Source organism: Lissotriton helveticus, chromosome 2_1 (assembly GCF_964261635.1).
Source record: "Lissotriton helveticus chromosome 2_1, aLisHel1.1, whole genome shotgun sequence".
Classification (NCBI taxonomy): domain Eukaryota; kingdom Metazoa; phylum Chordata; class Amphibia; order Caudata; family Salamandridae; genus Lissotriton; species Lissotriton helveticus.
In genome coordinates, this window is record NC_136059.1 from 94974212 (window position 1) to 94997514 (window position 23303).

At 42.1% G+C, this 23303-nt stretch overlaps 2 protein-coding genes across 3 annotated transcripts in view; both read left to right on the plus strand.

Annotated features, from left to right (window-relative positions):
• Positions 1-23258, plus strand: part of VAX2 (ventral anterior homeobox 2) — a 425549-nt gene extending 402291 nt beyond the window's left edge. The window contains exon 3 of the mRNA XM_078674537.1: positions 15731-23258. Coding sequence (XP_078530663.1) covers positions 15731-16195 — 465 coding nt within the window. The 3' untranslated portion in view covers positions 16196-23258. The remainder of the gene's footprint in view (positions 1-15730) is intronic.
• Positions 1-23303, plus strand: part of ATP6V1B1 (ATPase H+ transporting V1 subunit B1) — a 989440-nt gene that overhangs the window by 585330 nt on the left and 380807 nt on the right. The window lies entirely within an intron of this gene.

Consider the following 23303-nt stretch of genomic DNA (forward strand, 5'->3'; position numbering starts at 1 on the left):
TCAACCTTTCCTTCTTGGGGTAGTTAATCTTAGAAGACGGAGCAACAACAGCATTCACACTATCTTTACTAATTTGTACAGTGCTTAATTCCTTTATCGAAGTTTGAGCAAGCTCAATACCTTTAGCTACCTTTATAACTTCCTCTAATGTGGGATTACCCAAAGTGAGAAGCTTCTGTTGAATTTGTTTATCACTGCAGTGAGCTATAAATTGGTCCCTTACCAATTGATCACGATACTCTCCAAACTGACATTCAGCACACAACTTACGTAAGGCACTCAGATAAGTATCAACATCCTCCCTCTGAATTTGTGTCCTTTTAAAAAACTTGTGACGTAAAACAACTAAACTAGGTTGGACATCAAACCTAGTAACAAGTTTCTTTATAGTTTCTTGGTACTCATCAAGTACTTCACCCTCCACACGAACCAAATCTGGTAGATGTTTGTACACCTCCCTTCCTTCAAATCCCAGACAATTTAATAACACATTTTTTTTTCTCTCAGCTCTATACCTGGACGCACCAATCGCACCTATGTAGGTCTCGAAAGCATCAAACCACTGCCTCCAATGGATTGGTGGCGGACCTGGTGTTTCCAAAAAGGGGGGTGGTTGATTAACAGACTGCATTGTAGCAGACATAAGAAAGTGACAGAAACTTTACCCGAAAAAAACAGGTACAAAAATGCTACATTAATATAATATTACATTCATGAATCAAAACATGCTAGGATGCACTCTGTCAACATTAGGGAAAATTATTGTGTAAAAGGTGGAAAATAAACACACCAAGAGCTTGACTAAACTAAAGTGCAGAGCTGCAATGGTATAAATAAAAGTTTTTCGTGAACCTATTGATGCTGACCAAGAATTAAAGAGCTGTGAAATGTGATTTTTAACGCTGCGGGGAAGTCCTATTGCGTTAAAAAAATCACAAAACAGTTACCGCAGTGCTTCAAACTCCACACGATGTTCCACTCTCAGCAGCCTAAATAAAAAAAAACTCCACACGATGTCACAATGTCTCCGATTCAGCAGTGTAAACAGTTCAGGACCTCACACCGGAATTCCAAGAGCTTGCGTAGCACGTCAGACACACAGAAGCTCCAACGACGTGAAGTCCAATCACCAACTTCTCGTGCACGTCGTTCCAAGACGTCATCAGACAGAGAAGACGCTAGCCGAGTACAGATCGAGCAACGCAGGAGATTTCTCTCAACGGTCACAGCAAAATGGATCAGACCGGAATGGAAACTGACAATTGCTTTAAGCCACAGCTGCGCATCTCGACAGAACCAAAACCTTGGTTGAACACGGAGCAAACTGAAGGTGAGCCAACACAGTTAAATAATTGTTTAAACGGCAAAAGGCTCAAACGACAAATGCCAGACCCTCGACCTCCTCACCTGAGATAAAATATACACTGCCGCTGGGGAAAATAAATCTCCCTTCAAAGACAACAGCCGCTGGGGTCGCAGGGTGGCGATTTTTTTCTGTGAGATAGATGTAAAGCAGTAAGCTGTCACTTCTCCCATAAATAAATTGTATGTAGCAGTGGCTCGTATTTTCCTTCAGTCCTCGTCGCCAAAAATATGTTGTGGGTTGTAAATAAATCCAAAAGAGAAGTATGTAAAAACCTTGGGTTTAATCTTGAGCAACGAGCCACCGCACCACTCTCAAGCACAGAGTGGCTCCAACTGTTATGAGTTGGAATTGGAACATTTAAACGTAATGACAAGCTGGGATTCTGTTCAGAACAATACCAAGCATTGGTAGATACAACACTTCTCTTGATCATTTTTCTCTTTATTTTTCTTATATTTGCTCTTGACAACTAATTTCCCTTGGGACTGTGCTTTTGACGCAGATACAGACAATTTTCAATATATAAAGCTGTGCCTTTAATCCTGGTTGCAATTGGCTGTGCTTTTGGTAAGGTCAATTCTGGCCTGGATAATAAGGCTTCCAGTACTGTTTAATGCTGTTTTCTCTACTAATTGCTGTCTTATAATTTCATCCTCAATTGACTTGTACTTACAATAAACCAACCACTAAAATACGTAATGCCCCTATATAACTAGAAGCCGATTCACCAGGCATTTACCCTTTTGTAGAATTTATGTCTCTCTAGTGTCAAATTCTTACATGACTTAAAGCGTGTATGTAAAGATGTGATGGTTGTAGCATACTCATCCTCTACTCCATACCCCTCAACATCGGCTATGAGTACCAGTACTTTGGGGATATGTTACAACAAGTTGTGACCATCAGAACCAAGACAATATCTTAAAATTACAAACTTTTTCTTATGCATGGAAGATTAACCCTCAATAGCATCCATGTTTGCTTCAAAGTCTTACATCCATTTTTTCCCAATCTGTCTCAGAAGATGAAGGATTGGGTGCAAACGCAGGCAGTGGTGCAATTGACTGTTGCATATTGATATAAGTAAAACCAGTTAAGAGTTTGTAGACTGAGCAAAGGTGAATGGCATATACAGTAGTGTCTCCAAGATCCAAACAAGTTCTTGCATCCTCAGAATGTATCAACAGAGGAACTCAGATCATAATTCATGTACTCCACCAGCTGAGTGCAAGATTACATGTGCCTGCAATAAAATCATAACTGCAAAGGTGTGCGTATCCATGAAGAAATTCCAGTAATGTTGTAAAAGTGGGTGTGCGCATCACCAAACAGCGTTTTAGTGAAAATTCAATGTCACATGTGTGCATGTCACCAACTGTACGGAGCATGCAGAATGGGCATACAATCACTGCGAGTTGTGCGTTCAAGATTGTATGTAACAAATACTATAAATGCCCGGGGTGTGCGTATCTCCAACAGAGAGTAGGTTAAACATTAAGGGTGGGTAAAGTTGGCGGAGTACCATTACGTGGTATTCCGCGAAGTTGAACAAAAACTTCACTCCGTTCCGTCTCATCCCAATTAATAAAATAAAAACCTCACATACCTTTGCTAAAACAACAAGTAACTTTATCTTTACATGCTAAAATGCATATAGTCATCTCACAAAAGTAAAAATTAAAATATAGCAAGCAGTGAAAGAGGTGATGATTTTAGGGTCCTCCCTAACCTTGGGAGAGAGCCAAGCCGATGCCTTGAACACAAAGAGCACATCATGCTGAATGATTCAGGGGTGGCCCCATCCTCCTAGGACCACCCCAAGCACAGTTATGGGCACAAATACAATTCCTACCAAAGGACCTGCAAAGAATTATGGGACGAGATTTTAGCGTGCAGTGAATATTATACTATACAATATCAAAACATTCCTCAAGCGGCAGCCTCTCCGGCTCAGCTGAGAGCTAATTCTATAATATTCACTGCACTCTTGAACCTCGCCCCTTAATGCTTTGCTGGACCTTTGGTTGGCATTGTATTTTTGCCAATAACTTTACTTGGGGTGGTCCTAGGAGGATGGGACCACCACCGAATCGTTCAGTATGATATGCTTTTTGGGTTCAAGGCATCTGCTTGGTCCTCCCCCTTGGTTTGGTTACATTTAAAAAGTAATGCAACAATGTTTTATTTTTTTTTGTTAAATCTGTTTATTGTTATTTGTAAATTCAACAATACAATAGGCACTTCTTTGCAATCAGAATGGATCTTCAGTTATTCACGGACATTATTACATCAACATCGTGATTCATCAAGGGCGTTATGACAATACAATTAAAGTAGTTCTTGAACAGGATACAAGCGCCCAGGTGTGACTTCCGATTAGGGAACAGGAGTTAACGCTTCACCCCTCTACAAAGGAAGGGACAAGCTTTGCATATCCATCCCAACCCCAAATGATCAGCATGTGCAATAGAATAAAACAACTAACTACGACACCGTCACCAAATTACGTTACCGTTTGCCCCGATTCTCGACCCTTCCAGCCCAACCCCCCCCTCCTCTGATCCCACCCATTTGACTCGCACGGCTCGTCACCAGGTGTTGCTTTGCCGCTGCGTCGCACAGTGCACCAGAGGATGTGTCTGATGTGGCGCTCTCTGTGCCCCACCCCTCTCGCCTGTTGCGTCAGCCTAGTGCCCCGCCGCCTCCTCCTCCACAGCGTCTCCTTAATGCAACAATGTTTTATAAACAATAATGACATTCATTTTAATTAATTACATACATCACTGTTAATAATTATCAATGCACAGGGCTAAGATTCTGGACTGTGTTGGGAAATAGGAGTCAACATGCTGAACATCCCTCAGGGCTGACCTCCGAGAAAGGCAACCGGAGGTGTGCTGCTTCTGAACGGGAAGGGAGCGGAGAGGGGGAGATGGAGGAAGTTCGGCTGTGGTGGGGGGTTTGTAACGGGAACCCTCATTCAGAGGTATGACTGTTCGTAAAAGACTGACGTTCGGGCAGTTGCAGCCTGTGGCTTGCTCCTGGGTCGAGGTGCCTGGATGTATGACATTACAACGCATGCATTTACATCGCATGCCTTTTCAACGCAAGTATTACAACGCAGTCCATTACAACGCATAGTGCTTTTGGGCGCTGGATAGTGAATAGTTTAATTTACTATTCCAACTCCAGTCCCCGTGGACACTAGGGAAGGTTATTGGATAGTAAATTAACCTATTCTCTATCCTAGAGCGCCCCCCAGAGCAATGCGTTGTAATAGTTTGCGTTGTAATGATTGCGTTGTAAAGGCTCTACGATGTAAAAGTTGCGTTGTAACTGTTGTTCACCGAGGTGCCTGGCACAAGTGGGGGCGGGGGGTGTAGAGGTGGGATCTCTTTCCACCTACACCCATCTCTGGGAATCAATGACAACTGAGTTACACTGCCTGAGGTGAGAGTGGGCCCACTTTTCCCCTATTTCTGATACACGGTGCATAGTGGGGCTACAAACATGCCTTCAAAGCAAAAGCTCCTCAGCCCTCTGTGCCTAAAGGCACCCAACCGATCCACATGGCGCTCACTGTTCAGTGGATAATTGTTTCTGGGAATTTGTCTATGATCTGAAAACAATGATTAACCTAGTGGCTGCTAACTGGGGGTACTAACTGAAATTCTGTTGTGGCGGTGTGAACACTCTGATTTCCCTGAAATAATATGCAAGGATTAACAAAAAGAGCTTAACTTACTGTTTTTCACAATGAGAGAACGGCCCCTTGAAGTAAGTAGAGCAAGGCCGGTCAGCGACCAACAGCACAGAAGCTGATTTATGAAGATTGTCTTGGGTGGAGAAGGGGGCCCTGCAACTGGACGGTGCAACAAAATGGGAAAAAGGGGACCACACTGCAGCAACAAAATAAGATGGGCAAGTACACCTTTCTTAGAACCAGACCTGCTGGAAGAGATATGGGGAAAGACTATTGGTCCAACACATTTGAGGAGTCGAATCCTTCTCACATACTGGAACTTCTGCTGAGGGACCAAATTGTAACTGTACATGATACAAAAAAACACACTTGAGATCAATATTCATGCTTTAAACATTGATGTCGGCCTACTGAGATTGGATGCACGTAAAATTAGTAAAAAAGTAACACAAAATGTACTGGCCATACCAGTGCTTCAGGGTGAGATACAAACTCTTCATAGTGAAGTTACAACATTTTTAAAAGGACAAGACAACACTGGCCAGACTGTAGAATCCAAAATGTATCAAGTTTCCTTCTGGTGCGTATTCTGGACCCAAACATCCGTTGCGGGCTGTAGTCGAACTTCTTCTTGTGGGCCTTTCCCTGGTGCTGACTATGGACAACCCTCTCTGCTTCCAGGGCTGGGCTATGCTTCCACTCCTTTTTGCTAGGTCTCATTAATTTATCATCCATTTGTGCTACTTCCTGCTCTAGTGGCGCCGGTACCAGAGATTATGTTGGCTCTGACTCTGGCGAGAGTTGGCCTATATCACATTACATGAATGAATGAAATGGAATTTATACAACGCAAACTAAGCCCAAGAGCATCAAGGCGCATAATTAAGGCACAACAAAATTCACTCTGGTATCTCTGCCTTGGCAGCTATACTTTTGAAAGATTGAGGCTATTAAAGGGCTAAACTCTGAGGGCATACAAGGACTTCAACCACATCTTTATGAGATGAGATGAGGAGGAGGTAGACCAATTACTCGCCACATGCTATTGCTATTCAGATGGTGGTTTCTAGCTTGACCTACAAAATGTCTGTGGCTTGGACACGTTTCCTGAATCTGACCGGGATACACCTGTGAGACCATCACTGAAGAAAGTACCACATTTGCAGTGGTGGTTCAGAAGGTATGGATTTTTCAAACTTGCCTCTCCCCACTGAAAAGACCAAGGCTAATCTTCTGCTGAAAATGTTGCACCTCTTTAGCCATTTACCAATTTCTTACTTTACCCAATCATTGCACCTGGGTCTAAACCATTTTCTGCTCGAGCAATAAATTGCCCTATTCCGAGGTGGAAGTCAGTGCCTGAAGACCCAAGGCTACTATCTCAGCGGCCTAATCTAGAGTGCGTTGGTTCAGATCTACACTTGTTAATCCTAAACTCTTTTTCTTCCACTCCACCAGACACTGAATCATGAGAATTGATTCAGTGGGCAAGACCGTTTTTCTTTGGTAAGTCTGGCATGCACTCATTGGATGCTGTCTGCCTTTTGTGATGCTAATGCCACAAGGGACTTGGTGCATGAGGCTTTTGCGCACATTATCTTAGGACCTGTAGGAGACTAATGTCCATTCAACATCTTTGTCTTCCAGTGCTTTCTTGAGATAAGCAGTAGAGCAGGGTACATGAAAAGGGCCCAGAAGAGATGCTCCAACTGTCCCAGTATTCAAAGGCAAACATTATACATTATGATGATTAGAGAACACATAGTTGACCAATGATTACCATTCCCCCACTGATCTCTTTGACATAGATAGCCCAAAAATACATAGCAGTCGTCCAAGTCGCCACAGGACCTGAGTACGGTTTTCACACAAACAATCTCAAATAGACAAGAGATAGCTAACCAAATTCTCTCTTCTGGATCGGACACTACTGAATCAGCTTGTACTATGGGCACCAGTATCATTATTAGGCATTACGCCTTGATTCGCTCCACTGTATTTTCCTGACACTCATAGATTCCTTTGATGGAAATCCCCTTTTTGATTTGACCAGTTTTTGGGGGGTAAAGGCAGATATGACTTTGGAGCACTTCAATAATAGCAGAGTTATGGATTGCCTCTTGGGATTTGTATCTCTGACCCGCCAGTTCCTACAGCAGTAATATCAGTTCAGAGGTTATTCTAAAAGCTTCACCATCTTCCAGCGGCACCTTCTCAGCCCATCCAGCAGCCTCCGAAAACATTTTGTTGCTCTGGGGTTAGAGAGGGTGCCAAGGAACGAAGGCAGCAACTCTTAGTTTGCCCTTGAGTGGATATCTGAGACCATTAGGGGCAGAATCCAGCACTGCTTACTCTACTGCCACATAATCATTTTGGGTCACTGGGGTTTCCAGATTGTCCAAGTTGGTGGCTCTCTGCCTTCTCTGCTCATTTCTCCACACATTCTCACTGTTTATGCCCAGACGTCAGCCAGTTTCATCTCCAAAGAGGTGTTGATGTTGCTTACCAAGGAAGTGATCAAGGTTGTGCCCAATTATTTATGGTACATCTTTGTCCCCAAGAAGAACTGGGGGTTTGAAATCAATTCTAGACACCAGGTTGTTAAACTCATTCCTCAAGAAAGAAAGTTCATGATGATGCCCTTCATACAAGTTCTGTTGGCTTTGGACTACAAGGATTTGATGGTGTCCGTGGAACTTGCAGAGCTCCTACTTTCATGTGACCATCCTGCAGTCCATAGAAAGTATCTTCTTTGTGAAGTGGGATCAGACCACTTCGAGTTTAGATACACATATGACAATTCCCTCCCCGTGGAGTCTTCACTTTAAAAGATGGGTACATGAGAGATTTAGACAGTTTTTCCCCTGTTTTTCCCTTCTTGTATGATTTCCGACATCCAGCTCACATGTGCAGATGTTAGAAATCGCAACGTGCATGCACCTCACTGTAGCACATGCAAAGGATGCTTTAGCCAGCTTCAACTGCCTTTAGAATTGGTTATCCCGAATGCCAGCTGGCATTTTCATGCTGCTTAACCCCTTCGACGCTCATGACGAGCTCAGCTCGTCATGAGTTACGCCTCTCGTACGCTCATGACAAGCTGAGCTCGTCATGAACTGCGGGTTTTCGCAAAAGTCAGCGCACAGCGGGAAAATGCGCCGCACGCGTGGGGTTAAACTCCAAGAACTTGTGCTTCATTCCCCTACAGGTATCCTGTGGGAGGATTGTTCATGTTAGGACTTTGTTTAATCCTAAATACAAACCTTTTGGGAACTCTTTTGTAATGAGCATTTCATACCTGACTTCCTTCTCCCTTTAAAGGGATATCTCTTCTGGAGTTTTCTTTGGTTCCCTCCAACCCTTTGTAAATTAAAATTGCTTATGATCTATCAGTGGGGAGGGAGTTGGGGTACTCTTTATGTTATTATTCTTGCTTTTCTATATTCCATGAAAAAGTCAGTCATTATTTTGGTATGATTGTGCAGTTGTCTCTGGTGTGCAGAGCCCTGCGATACATGTGCATTTTGACAAATAAAATTTGTTAAAAAAAATTTGCTTATGATCTCATGGATGTTGGACCCTCAGAATTTATTGGGAAAGATGACACTAGCCAGTTGGTCTCCTCGTTCCTGAGGCACTAGGATTTTTTGTATAAAACATACTGATGGTTGGGTAATTCTCAAATGAACTGCTATTTCTGTGTGGAGGGTTACTCTGCTTAGCTACTTATACTGTTTCCTCCCTGTCTTTTAGGTCCCGTCCAGCTCATTCTGGGATTATCAATAAATACCTTACCCCTAAAGTCTTTGTTTTTACCATATCAAACTAGGTCCAGCCTTCCTATTATTGAGTGCAGCCAACTCCTGCTCTTCGTGGTAAAGATGCCACATCTTGGATTGGGAAGCTCATGTGATTTCCAATCGAGAGACCACCATCTCGGATTGGGCACTTTATAGAGACATGATAGAAACCAATGGGATCACCTGTCAGCAGAAATAATGTATTCCTAAAAATGTAAGATCTAATATTTATATATGTTATTTGTGCATACACAAAAGTGTTCACCATGAAAAAATATAAAATGCAATAGGCCAAAGTATGAAACAATAATATAAAGAATCTACCCCAACGTACTCATAGGCCGACTGATAACATAAATATGTCTTTAATCCTACAACAATAATGATAGATCAATAATAAAAACAAGTTCCTTGGAGATTCTAAAACGAGTTACAAACATATTTTCTGCTAAGAAAAAATAAAAATGACACCAAAAAGTATTGTTATGTGGTGATGGTGTTTGTTATCTGTTTATCATTGATACACTCATAATACAAAAAGCATGGTACCCAAGATTTCTTTATTTTAGTAGTTTTTTTATTTTCACTTCGATCACTCTGGTATTATATTTTGGAGAAAGACAACAAAGAACTCTGCATTGAAAGATCTACCATTGCTTTTAGAAACAAGGAATGACAAAGCCATTATGTCTAGCTTTAATGTGGTAATACCTGAAAACACACATTTACAAAAATAGATTGTATAGTTTTTTTCTATTCCTTAACTTTGCGATGTGGCTGTCATGTAGCACCGTAAACTTGGGTTCTAGAAAATGGAGAGTATACATATACATTGGACATACAGAAAAAGGCAAGTTGCACAGACGTGACAGAAATAGTCTACGGATGTATGTGCATACAGTAGCACATTAAAGCATGGTCTATTGGTTTTCTAAACGCTTTTTACTCCTTCTGGTCTTATATTCCACTTAAAAAAATAAGATATTGGGGAGAGGATGTAGCCTTATGGCTAGAGGGGTCGACTTTGAACCTGGGGGACTGGGTTCGAGTCTCGGCAGGGATGCTCAACATCTGTGATTCTGGGCAAATCACTTGGGGCCAGATGTACAACCATTGTATTTAGCACCACGCAATTTGCAACAAATTTCGAGGCGCAACTTGCGAGTCGCTAAATCCAATGTACAACAGTGTCTCAGACACTGTTTGCGATTCCCAATGGGGTCGCAAATTGCGAGGCTCATGAATATTAATGAGCCACTCGCAATTTGCGTGCCCATTGGGAATGACTGGCCCTCCCAGGGATGGTGGCCTGGCTCAGCAGACCACCATGTCTGGGACTACTTTTCAATAAAGCAGTTTTTTTTTTTAAATGCAGCCATTTTTCCTTAAAAGGAATACGGGCTGCATTTAAAAAAAAAAAAGAACCGTTTGAGTTTCATTTTTTTAAGGGCAGGCATTAGTCCATGGGACCACTGCCTTCCCTTAAAAAAATTTGAGAGCTAGTCACAAAGGGGAAGGGGTCCCTTGGGGACCCTTTCTCATTTGCAACTCCATTACCACCCTCTTGAAGAGGGTGGTAATTTGCGAGTGTTTTGTAGTCGCAAAACAATCATACATGGCTTTGGGGTCACTATTAGGAAGGGAACTGCCATTCCTAAAAGCGACTCGCAATTCCTAAATAGTGAGTCACAAATAAATTGCGTCTCACTATTTAGGAATTGTACATAACCCTTTCACATTTTGCATGCACAAACGGGTTGCAAACCTGTTTGCGAATGCAAAATAGGGTGTTACATCTGGCCCTTAATCATCCTGATGCAGTGCTGTGTAGTGCATGTGCGTTGTATACATGTGCTGGGGTGTACGTGTACCTGTGAATGGTACAGTACATGGGAGATGTAGTAATGTGCAGGTGTGTTGTATATATGCGCTGGGTGTTTGTGTGCTTGTGAATGGTACAATACATGGAAGATTCTGGGTTCCATTTTGGGAGACCCAACTAGAGAAACATGAGGAGGTAGAGGAATCCCCCAGATTTGTGGATTGCTGAATTCCTGTGACCTAGGTAGGAAACACTGGAGGAAGGGAGAGCCAGGCTCTTCAGCATACTGGAGCCACCACTCTCCTAGAAAAAGTTCAACAAATATATTTTCACCTTTCTCGAAACTAAGGAAGTTCTCCATGTCACCCAAATGAGTTTCCGACAGCAACAGGGAACTTAAACAGCTTTGCTGGCGGTGGTCGTGGACCTTAGGTGTCAGCTAGATGAAGGAAGATCTGTAGCCTTCATCATTTTAGACCTTAGTGCTGACTTCTATACCGTTGACCATCAAATGTTTGTCCAGAGAATCTCAAATGCCAGTATTGAGGTCAAAGCACTAGAATGGCTCTCCTCCTTCTTCGAGAATAAAACTTTTCAGTTATGCTGCTGGGCAACAACTTCTGCTGCAGTGTTCAGATCGCTCTACCAGACAATTTGCCTACCCCAAAAAGCTCCATAAAGACCCTTGGGATGTGGTTAGACTCCAGTCTTACGATGGACCATCAAGCCAAAAAACATGCTGCCAGTATCCTAAGATTGTTGAAGAAGATTCTTATACTTGTTCTTTTTGTCATGTGTTTCCTGCATGGCCCATTGTAGTGTTCCCTATTTTAGCCTAATTGAGCATGTTGTAGGCCGCATTTTCTTTTACACATGCTACTATACAAACCTGCTTGCTTTTGTGCAACATTGTACTTTTACACATATATTGCATATATTTACGTGTTCTGATCTTTTCCCGGTATTTAGTCTTAACATCATACACAAGTTCAAACAACAAGGCCCCTTGTTATTCTCTGTGGTCAGACAGGAGCATGTACACATAACACAAGAATGCAGCTGTTGTTTACTATCGCACACGTCTTGTCATATAACTGAGGACAGGAGTTTAAGGGGACACTGACTGAGAGCTCTGAGTCGAGATTGCTACATCAGCTGAGATGTAGAACGTCCATTGTGTATGCTAAGGTACAGGGTCCGCCACTAATCCAGAGATCTTTGAGATATAATCATCTAGCTTTAGTAAAAGGTAGTGGGTTTAGGATATTCTGTTTTATAACTAGACAGCTTTTTATGGTATATGGTTTATTCACCATGCTAACAGTATTTTTAGTATGTATTTGTTTTCTAATTGTGGCACAAATACAGCATTTTAGAACACATTAGTTTGAAGAAATATTTTATACTTCCTTCATGTCTCTTGTTTATTTGATTGTGGACAAGTACGATTAAAAAATCGAAAGGGTGTGTACTGTTACCATGATCTCTGAGAGAATCGAGAGTGTTGTGTTCTTGGGTGCCAATTCACTTGTTTCTTTGCTAAGATTAGGAGGGCAAGCGAGGCACTATAGCTAGCCATGTGCTATATAAAAATTCCAGAAATAGAATACTTCAAAGGGTTCTTTGGATTTCACAGAGATGTCACTTGAAAGAGGGCACATCTCAGAAAGGAAATGGGGCTGATAAGAGAATAAAGAGTAGAGCTAAGGCCCTTCTCCAATCCTGCTGAGGCTATCTCTTGTCTATTTGAGATGGTTTGTGTGAAAACAGTACTCAGGTCCTGTGGTGACTTGGACGACTGCTATGTATTTTTGGGTTATCTATGTCAAAGAGATCCAACAGTGGGGGAATGGTAATCATTGGTCAACTATGTGTTCCCTTCTGGTACAAATATCACTGTGGTGACCTCCGTGTGTGAACCTCTGTGCACTCCTTTGGTCTGTGTTAGTGGTGCTATTAAATTTGGAGTCGCTCCTGCGTTGCAACACAGCTTTCTGGAGGAAGAGACGGCAGAGGAGAGGACATTACTAAAGGAAGCAGAACCCCAACCTAAACTTCAAATATTCAGACTCTAGTCACATTTCGTCTTCAAATGGACGATAGAAAGGGGAATTTGAGGCCCCCTAAATTGTCATCTGTCAGATTGCCAGTCATGCTGTGTGAGGAGGAGAAGCTCTGCATGCCTTCTGTCTGTGACCAGGACTGGGGGCCAAGGCGTGCCAGTCCCCCAGCTGAGCGAGGATCATCACCCAGGGAATCCAAGACCACCTGCCCCTGGAGGATAGAGCACCAGTGCCTGCTTGCTTGCCAAGACTAGTGTGCCCTGTGAGTATTAGTAGAGATTTGGAGGAAGCGATGTCCAGTGGGGAATCCTGGTGATTGGATCTCTGTAGCTAGGTGTTAGGAGACGGTCGCTTCGCCTATTGGGTTGTTGCCCGTGTGTAGGTTAAAGTTGTTTACCGCCGTATGCCAAAGGAGGACCGCTGTGAAGATAGGTGCCATGCCGATCGAGCCATAGCTCATGTGTGGAGTGAAGTTAGTGACCCAGTATCCCAGGCAAGGCCACCATGAAGATTGCTGATGTGCCTGTTGGGCTGTAGCCCATGTACAGAGTGAGGACAGTGACCCTGTATGCTGGGGGGGGGGGCGGGGGGGGGCACAGGTATAAGACAAGGTAAATGGTTGAGACCGTCATCTTGAGGAGGCCCCCGTGGTGACTCGAATGGGCCTAAGCCCCAAATGAGGACCAGCACCAGTAGCTTCGCACTGCCACCTGTGGGAAGGATGCCAGGAAACTTGTGAGTATCGGAAGTACATGGAGGACTCCCTGGCAGCTGCCTCTGCAGGACTGTGTATGAGGACGCGCAACAGCTGCACCTCCTAGTCCATGTGTGGGAAACTTTCTGGAGACAGCCACTGTAGCTTCAGTGCCCACAAAGGAGACACGCTTGAAGACTCTGGTCCATCGGATCGTGCTGGTGTGGGTAATACTCATTTATGGGCCAGATGGCCCTGGGGGACCTTGACTCCTATATCTGTGCCTTGGTGTTGGAATACTTTTGACTTTAATAAAGAGTTGGAGCGGGACTCCTGAGATTCAGACTACTAACTGGGTGTAACCTAAATGTCGCCTATATAGAGAATGGGTAATACCTACTACTGTCAACTAGAGGGTAGTGAGAATCCGTAACCCACCTATAAAACACTAGAGCCCTGACCACAGGGGACTGATGTATTATTTGTGAATGCAATATTTTACATTGAGTTTGCATATAAGTACTCCTTTTTTCATTTAAGCAAGTATTTGATTGGACCATCATTTATTGCCGCTGCTGGACATATTTTGAGTTGTAAACCTATGGTCACCTCTGTGTCTACCTCCTCCCAATCCCTCATCCCACTTCCCTCCAAAAGCCTTGGACTGCTCAACCCGCACAATCACTGAGAGCCAAGTAATGAAAGGTACTTCCCAGCTGCTCAGGACCCATAGTAGGTCGGGCCTCTGGGTATCAGGAGTAAAAGATCGCAACCACCCCAGTTGGGCTTAGTTGCTCATGCTTGCCCAGTCGACCTCTGAACAGGGTTCCTGGAGTCTATGCGCTCATTGGTTGTGGATTTCCTCTTTTTAAGATCGTGCGGTCTGAACCCAAGATGGGCGGATTTAATGTTGCTAATAGTGAAGCACAGCGGTATATACAGAAATATTTTAATTTCTAGGAAAAAAATCCAGTGGTGTAATTTGAAATGCTCACTCAGATTTTCACGTAAAAAGAATGTAGCCGTCAGCTGCTGTAAGATAGCTTAGTGCTTTGAATGCTGTTGAACAAGGAATGCAGTGTTGAATTCGGCCACAGCACACCTGTTCGTTAATTTTTGGAGTGCCAACAAGACAGATGTGTTATAATAAAAAAAACGATATGTAGGAGCTAGGAAACAATTCAATTTGCTCCGTCTGCTTTGTAAGTGTACATTGTTATTATTCCACAATTCCTGCCTGGAAAGTAAATCCTTTATCAGTGCTCCACTCTCTCTAAGGAATTTACTCCCCAGGAGTCCAAGAGTATCAACTCAGGAAGGTCTTACAATATCTTGTTTAAAGAAACCTGGACACTCTCCTGCTCGTGTGCTTTTTACAATAAATGGGAGATGGCCAGCAAAGATGGGCTCTTTTCTGCAGTATAGATTATGGCTAATATTAAGACTGGCCCAAGTAGGAAGCGTGGAGTAGAGCACAACCATGGGACTTTAAAAAGATATGAGCAAGAGCTCGTTCAAGAAATAACGTGGATCTTGATTCAAGAAATGGACTTTGAATATGATGCTCGAGCAGGCTCTTGCGTTCCCAATTCGTAACACTCTTGGTGATAGCACTAACTTAGTTATTGATTAGATTACAGTACATTATTCCAAGTGCTTGTCCTTTTGCCTATTCATGGGATATCACTGCGAAACAGGATTTGAACATTGTATTGTATCCCACTGTATCTATTTTATCCTATTCTAACTTGGTGTGAACAGAATTTATGCATATGTGGACTCCTGGGAGATTTTCCCCACAAATTGATATTATTCATTGTTGCTCTTGCCTATATACACTTTGCAGATTTGCATATTCTTGAATTAAGCACTTATTGCAGGGAATAGGTTTCCTTCTTGGATTCGCTTATCTTGTTTAGTGTTTTCATGAAGCGTAAGAAACAAATTCAGGCTTTCGGATTGGCATCTGGCCAAGGCTATCCTACCAGTTACCTTGCTGCGTTCTGTGGCACTCCAGTTACCCTGCATGGTGCAGAACCAATGCAATGCTTTATGCCACTTTACCCTTACACAGAGGTAGCATTTCGTTATTTTCTAAAGCAATGTGAGGCCTCCAGCATGTTCCATAGGTTCATACCTCGTATTGCCTTGTCCTAATACTGGTCCTGGCAAGTATTCAAAATAAAGATAGTGATGTACGCTGTCTCACTCGCAGCATTAAAAAGAAGCACATTGCCTACTATGTGTTTATCTGATCTTTCTTTATTTGTATTTTTACATAGGTGAAAGTTTGGTTTCAAAACCGTCGGACGAAACAGAAGAAAGACCAGAGCAGAGACTCAGAAAAACGCTCGTCGTCTACGTCTGAATCTTTTGCCACGTGTAACATTTTACGACTCCTAGAGCAGGGAAGGCTCTTATCTGTGCCGGCGCCACCTAACCTGCTGTCTCCCACTCAGAACACGATAGGCTCTTCGACTGCCGGCAATGGCTCAAGCATGGGGACCCCTGGAAACACCTCCCCAGGCATTAACTGCAGCCCACCAGGGAGTGGCACCTTCAGCCTACAGGTCCCCTCCCTGTCATCTTCGTCCTCCAGGTTACCAGCCCCCCTCTGCTTCTCTGGACCCTTGCTAGGTAATCTACACGAGTTACCCCCGGGGTATGGCCTAGGGACCTCTGCTTTTGAGCCTTACATGCGCCTGGAAAGAAAAGACCTTGTTCCTGGCAAAAAGTCAAGCTCTTAAACAAAGCAAGACAAACTCAAGGTGTCGGAATCCACTGCTTTCCGCCTCAGTCACACGTGATGGGCTACAAAAGACAACCAGCTTCACGTGTGAGGCACTTCTAACACTGTGTACCAAATTATTTCAAGTGGTGTTTCCTTGTTTCACATCAATCTGAGATGCACTACTCTCTGGTGGGATTCCCTGGTTTCAGGATACAACCTATCGGGAGCTGAATGGATGTCATAGTCAGCTGCCATGTCTAGAAGATGCTTATGCTTACTCTGCCAACAGCAATGTGTAACGTCATATGAGTACATGTCTGTGTCTTGTGTAGAAGGGGGGCCTTAAATGAAGGTGATGGGTCTAACGAGAAGTTAAGGTGCACTGCGATATTCAGAGTTGTGCGATTCGGTAAAAGTGTGGGTCGTGGGACGATCCATTATAGTCCATCACTGGGTTGTCGACACGTTGTATGTTCTGAATGATAATTCAACATTACAGTTTCAGCTGGGCTCTGGTACTATGCAGATTTAAGAAGGATGGCCTTGTAACAAAAGTGTCCAGTTCACCTTCCACCTACAAAGACCTCATGTGCTTTGAGAGAAAAGCTTTCAAGTAATGGGAGATATTAGGTCCCCGATGAGGTTTACAATCCCGGGCACGTGAAACAAAAGCCTTCAAGTCAAATCTTGCCAACTTGTGAGACTCAGTTTATCTAAATTAAGTCATGAATGTTTCTGTTGTTACCTTATTATGAAGGGTTCATTTTAAAATGTTAGCTAAAGAATAAAAAGAAATACAGGGAGGCATATCGGCACTGTATCCCAGTATTGTGCTAAAAATATCGACCTGCAGCTGTGACAATAATATTAACTGGAAAACAACCTAACAGATGAGTTAATAATAGCAAATCTACCATATTCTTGATGATCTTGTGGTAGTGGATATTAGGGTAACGATATTTCGACCACAGTATTGTGACATACAGCTTTCAGACCATACTGGCGACCTTTATTAAAGCAGACCATAAAGTACAGCTCGCCAGCACTTTCTAATTGTTCTTTCTGGAAAGTGTAAGCCCGCTATCGAAAATGTTTACTTTTGCAATGGTTGGTCTAGCACATGGTCGGCTCGTTCATTTTCTTTCCCATTTCTTCGGTTCACCAGAATTATAGAGGTACCAGGAGTGACATTTACACACTCTTTGAACTCCTGATGACGTCATAGGAAATAATGTAACATGGCCTTTGACCCTAAAGACATCACAATAAATCACATCACACACTATAGTGCATAAAACAATGCTAGGTGTGTCTGTTAAATTATTAGACATCTTCACATTTACAGAAGCAGAAAGGGCAGGCATAAGAGACACATGCAGGTGGATCGGGACATGTTTTATCATTTCCAGCTGACCCTTTAACAAGTCATTAAATTATGCCTGGCCATCAGTTTCTTGCTTATTCGTGTTGGAGGATCGTAGAGCGCACAAGTGCAAAGACCTTCCATTCAAGAGTTGGTAGAGATTACAATGGCAGCTCACTGGAAAGTCATAGTAGGTCCCAACTGTTACCCACGATCCGTGAGACCCCTAATATTGCCCGTGATCTTTTCTAGGTGAATGCTTCCCTTTCAATCACTCACTACTAATCGAGTTTGAGGGTCATATATGTTACCTGAAAAGACCCCAGCAGGACTTGCCGCCTCCTGAAAGGCACGATTTACTCTCTACTTCCCCCATTTCAGTGCCTTTCCCCCTTCCATTTCCATGGCTCACTCACCACTATTCCTGCTAAGGGAACCACCTACCGTTCGACCCATCACAACACACATCTGTCTCTCCCTTGCACAACTTGTTTCTCCAGGTTTTAGATGTTCCTTGTACCATAACAATGGTGTTACGGTCATCCATGTGAGCAATAATAGGGGGTCAATCTGACGTGTACACTTGTGCAACAAAGTGACACAGTAATTGGCAGCCATTTTAAAACGAGTCAAGTGATGCTGGTTTTCCCTTGTGCAGGCCATGCATAGTCTCGTGGTCCATGGATTTCCCATGGAATGCTCTCTAAGACGTGCCTGTCCTTGCACAAAATAAACCCTGCAAGATGCATGCCACCAAATGACTAAAAGAAAAGATTGTGTGACACCCTATCACAAAAACAAAAAGGATTGATATCCTTTCAATCTCATTGACCTCTGACAACGAAAGGTTCTTTGGTGTCATTACCTTTTCCACCATTCACACCTACCAGCAAGCAAAACATTTTCATAGTCGGCAATGCATACCTGGAAATAATTTGATCCATTGAAATCTTTAAATGGTTTATATTCATTGACATTGTCAGTATCACCCTCTTAAATAGCTGACTTCACCATCATGGGAAAGTTAATAGGATCATAGGCATTTAATGTGAGCCTAGCAACAAGGTCTCATCCTCGTACGCAGCCTAATATACAAGCAGCCAGGATACTCACACTGGACACTACCCTGGAGGGCACATTTAACACATCATAGGGAAAGGGGAAATGAATATCTTACAAACAACCCAAGAGACTGGGCCTCCAGTAGGCATTTTACCAGCACTGAAAGTGTGGTAGCCACCTTACTGAGCACATAAAGGCATTTAGGTTGTACAGTGTCCGATAAAGAAAGAAACAAATAAATATAAACATTAACTGGCACATTTCTGGTAGCACTCTGACACCATACCATTTCTTGGAGCCCACTCTACCCCTTATCATACCAACATCTGCGGACACTTAGGTCTCACGACCCAGCCACATTCTCACAGTGTGACTGTACTGCATCACCTCTCACAGCATAATGGAACTCTACACTGACACAGATCAAGATAGAACATCAGCTTTTTCCAATCATTAAAACTACTATCATTAATGTCTTAGCACAGAACATTTTGAACTAAATTGTCTATCACCTGGCCATCTACCCTGTTGCTGAATATCCAAGAGTGCCAGGAGCACATTCAAAATGTTCACCCTATGGAAAATCTCTGCACTATCTATTGCAGGTAGTTGTATGAACCCAATATCTAATATAACTAAAATAGACTTGTACTGGCACAACTAGGGTGTGTCAAGAAACATTTATGACATATGTTTCCATTTCTAAAGCTGCGAAAACTGAAGGCGGCATCCGACATCATGAAGTACGCAACTCCTTCACACACGTGATAAGCATTTAAGCTAAAGGCTTAGTAATATTCCACCCCAAAGTAAACAACCTCTTATCATTTGAAAGGATCTTCAATAACCGCAAAGTGATCAAAGAATCCAATGAAACGAAATAGCATGCATGTAGCACAGAAATGACATGAGCCTCTTCGGGCTGGCAGTAGTTAGAGAGCAGTAACTGGATCAGTGGTATTGACTCCAGTGATGGGAAGCAGCAGTGGAGGGGTAGGAAGTCCTGGATTAATAAATTCCTGATTTATGGAAATGTTGTTCTCATGCAGCCTTCTCGTGGTCACTTATATTTTTACTCTATACAAATGTTCTTTCACCAAGCTCAATTTTACTTCTGATGCCTCAGTAGTGTTCCCCACATACACATTTTCCTCCTCTGGCAGTCTTAGCTTTAAATCCCTCAATCCACTGAAATGTCATTCTACTTCCAGGCCAAGTGAGAAGTACACATTTTGGAACCTACTGAAAAATTCCAGAATACATTTCTGAGTGTCTCACTGAACCATATTCCAAAGTAAATGCACAAGATGACCTATTTAACCAGTAAATTAGATTAATTAAAAAACTACCAGAAGTTTTCCAACTCCAAATGTATCCACCGTCTTTCAATGCAATGTAGTTTCCCAAGCCAATGGCTATACATTTACTTTCCTGCTGGTGTGGGAATCTGTCCCCCAGACAAAAATATACGCCTGCTGCAGAAATAAAATATTTTATCATGTCGACTAACATTTGTTAGGAAATGTTTCTAATGGCCGATAAGTTGAGCTGCAAAGTGTCTCTAGGCCTTCCAAAGTAAACGTGTTATGACATTACCTCTTTCAGTGGACCATTCAAGGATGCACATCATAAAGTCATCACTGTATCACAGTCTGTTACGTTGTATGGACTGATTTAGAGTTATGTGGCAATGGAAAATTGTGCCTTTTGTCAAGGAAGTTTTGTTCAATTACTTCTTCCATACTATGCTTTTGGTGGTGGTAATACTTGCTTCTGATGAATTGTCTAAGGGTTTTCCGTTTCTACCCAACTTTTGAAAAAGCTAATTCATTCAAGCAGGAAAACTAAGAACCAGGTGGGACTAGCACATCTGGCAAACACCACAGCCTGTGGTAGTCGTACTGAATGGGGGCAGTGTTAACGTACCACGAAGCACAAGACTAAGACTGAGCCCCATAGCATTTGGATGGTAAACCTTTGGTTGGTGTCTGCACATGTGATACAGAATTCAACAGCATGCATAGCTAAAACAAATTTGGTAATTAAATATTTTTGTAAACAAACATAAGAAACCAAACCAACTATGCCATTGTTTAGGAGAAGTTTAACAGCTGTTTATATACAGTTTATAACCACTTTGTAATAAAATGTATAGTGTGACGTAACTGTGGATTTTCTTCCATTTAGCACACCTCCTTATTTTTTTCCACTATTTGTTTGATAGCAGCCTGATGCCACAGAGGAGAATATTTCCAAATTTGTGCTCTGTATTATTTTTGAGGGCTCCAACTGTTGACCGATATGGTTGGTAAGCTAAATGTAGGGAAGGTGTTTGCCCAGGCCATATAATTTATTCAGATAGGAAGCCTGGGATTAGAATTCATGTATCCTTGTTCCATTATTGACATTCTAGTCCCACGACTACTTATCTCCTATTGAGGCTTTAAATCTTGTCTTCCACATTAGGGTTCACTTTTATTTGTATTAAAATAAAACCCTTATCTTGCTTAAGCAACGTTTTGTAAGTAGTAAATAAGTGAACTGACCAAGTCTAGCAATCCGACTTTTGCAGTCTTCACTTCAAGCCAACATTATGTACACTTGCAGCCTCCAAGACCTGATAGAAACCTTGTTTCACCCCTGTTACTCTATGGACTGTTTAGGCCCATATTCATATTTGGGCCATAAGATTGCGAATTACTGCTTTCAAGAGGCCTGACCACTTTCTTCTCCTCAAGACGAATTGTCTTGGGATGCAGCTGTGTTCTAAAATTGACTCAGTATACAAAGTTTCAACACTAGTTCACACTAAAAGTAGTCGTTGGCTTCCAACCATTGTAATGTTTTGCAGTACTTCAACGTACTAATATTCCTTGGTACCTGGAAAAGTACTGATAACCTGTGTTCGAGTTGTAAAAGGTGCAGACCTACAGGTGCGTGGCAGGGAAAATTCAGGTGTCTATAAATGTCTAAGCTGGTAGAGGGATGCCACCAAGGAAGATAGATGAGGGCATTCTTAATATGACATACATATTTCATGATGTGTAATTGTTTATCCACATGTTCATTGTCATGAAAAGATTCGGTTGAAGTTTTCGGGGCTTTAACGGTACCATTAGGAAGATGTTGGCTTCCCAAAAACACTTCTATATATGTTTTAGTCTTGCGGCACTGATTTTTTTATAGAAGGTTCATTATTGACACCATTTATCTGAATGATGTGGTCTTTTTATATGTATTAGTTCTCTAGTTCAACCTAATCACTCAACCTTTTTTTGAAACTCCTGATGGGCACCTCAGAAAAGCTTCTGGAATTGCAGATTTTAGTGGCCCTCACCTGTTCTTATAAGTTTAAGTTATGTCCACTAGCGCCTCAGTGAGAACCCTACAGTACCTATCATTGTGTTCAGTAGGGAAATAGCTGTCTCCACAGCTCTTTGCATCTTCTTTTTGATAAGCGTTTTGAGTTGTCACTTTTTTAGGAGAGAAAATTTCCATTTTAGTCTCTGATGCTGCTTTTGAGTTCTGTAGAATGTCCATTCCTTGAATGTGAAGATGTCTCTCAATTTCAAGATTTACTTCCCAGCTCTTTTTGTGGTTCTCTGTGAAACATGTACCACACTGGGCATTATTTCATCACAAACTCACCTCACTGTTTTGGCAATACAGTGCCTTGCTTCTCAAAAGCCACTCGAGTTCCTTGCACCGGCAAGTAGAAGGAAGCATCAGTAGGAGTCTAAGAGATGTCCTTAAGGATCATCAACTTTGGCTACCATTTTCAAAAATGTTGCAATATTTGGTTTACGTTTATCTCCATCTGCTGTAGATCATACACTGGATACGCTCTCAAAATTCTATTTCTGTTTGTCATATGGTGATAGTGTCATGATTGTAATAGAACACATGTTTTACTAATGAAGCCCTAAATGCCCCAGTTAAAAGTGTTATCAATATTTCAAGTGTTCAATTCTGCCCATAATACACAGCTCAACACCGGAACTAGTATTTTCTATTCAGATACATAAAACAAGAACTGGAGTTACAGTGTTGGAAATATATTCTCGTGGCAATTTATATCTTGCTGGTTATCGCAAGAACACTCTAACTTTATCTAATAAAAAGCATATTACACATCAGATATGACTTTTTTCCTTATGCAACAGAGCAGAACCCCTTGAACTAAAATTAAATTTTCCTTGCTGTGAATCAGATTTTTGAGGAAAGCAGTAGAATAATGAAAATATGTGAACATGTTGCTCTTCTTCTATGCTTTACGTGATCGGAATTGTCCTATACTTCAGGGAGCCCACACCAATGAGTATATAGAAAAAAACAGTGTTTAAATCCCGTAGCAGGTGTGCACCTTTCATCAATCCCTTACTCAATGAAAGAGTTCCACCATTGTGCCATTGAGGTGTGCTAGAGAAGCACTGTTACCAGTATGCGCCATTATTTGCTGATATGTCGGAGTCTAAACCTGTGAGGAGTCATGGAATTTACCAAGAAAAAACATGTTAATTGTCTTGACACCGCAAATAATTCTTTAAATTGTATCTAACTTGTACTGATTTTCGAAGTACTGTATGTCAAACTTTAATGAATAATGTGTTTTCTTATGGTTACCCATGGTTAATAAAAAGTTATGTCCTTAAAAGTATCTTTCTTTCTATTATGTTGTTTAATATGTTTTAGGGATAGT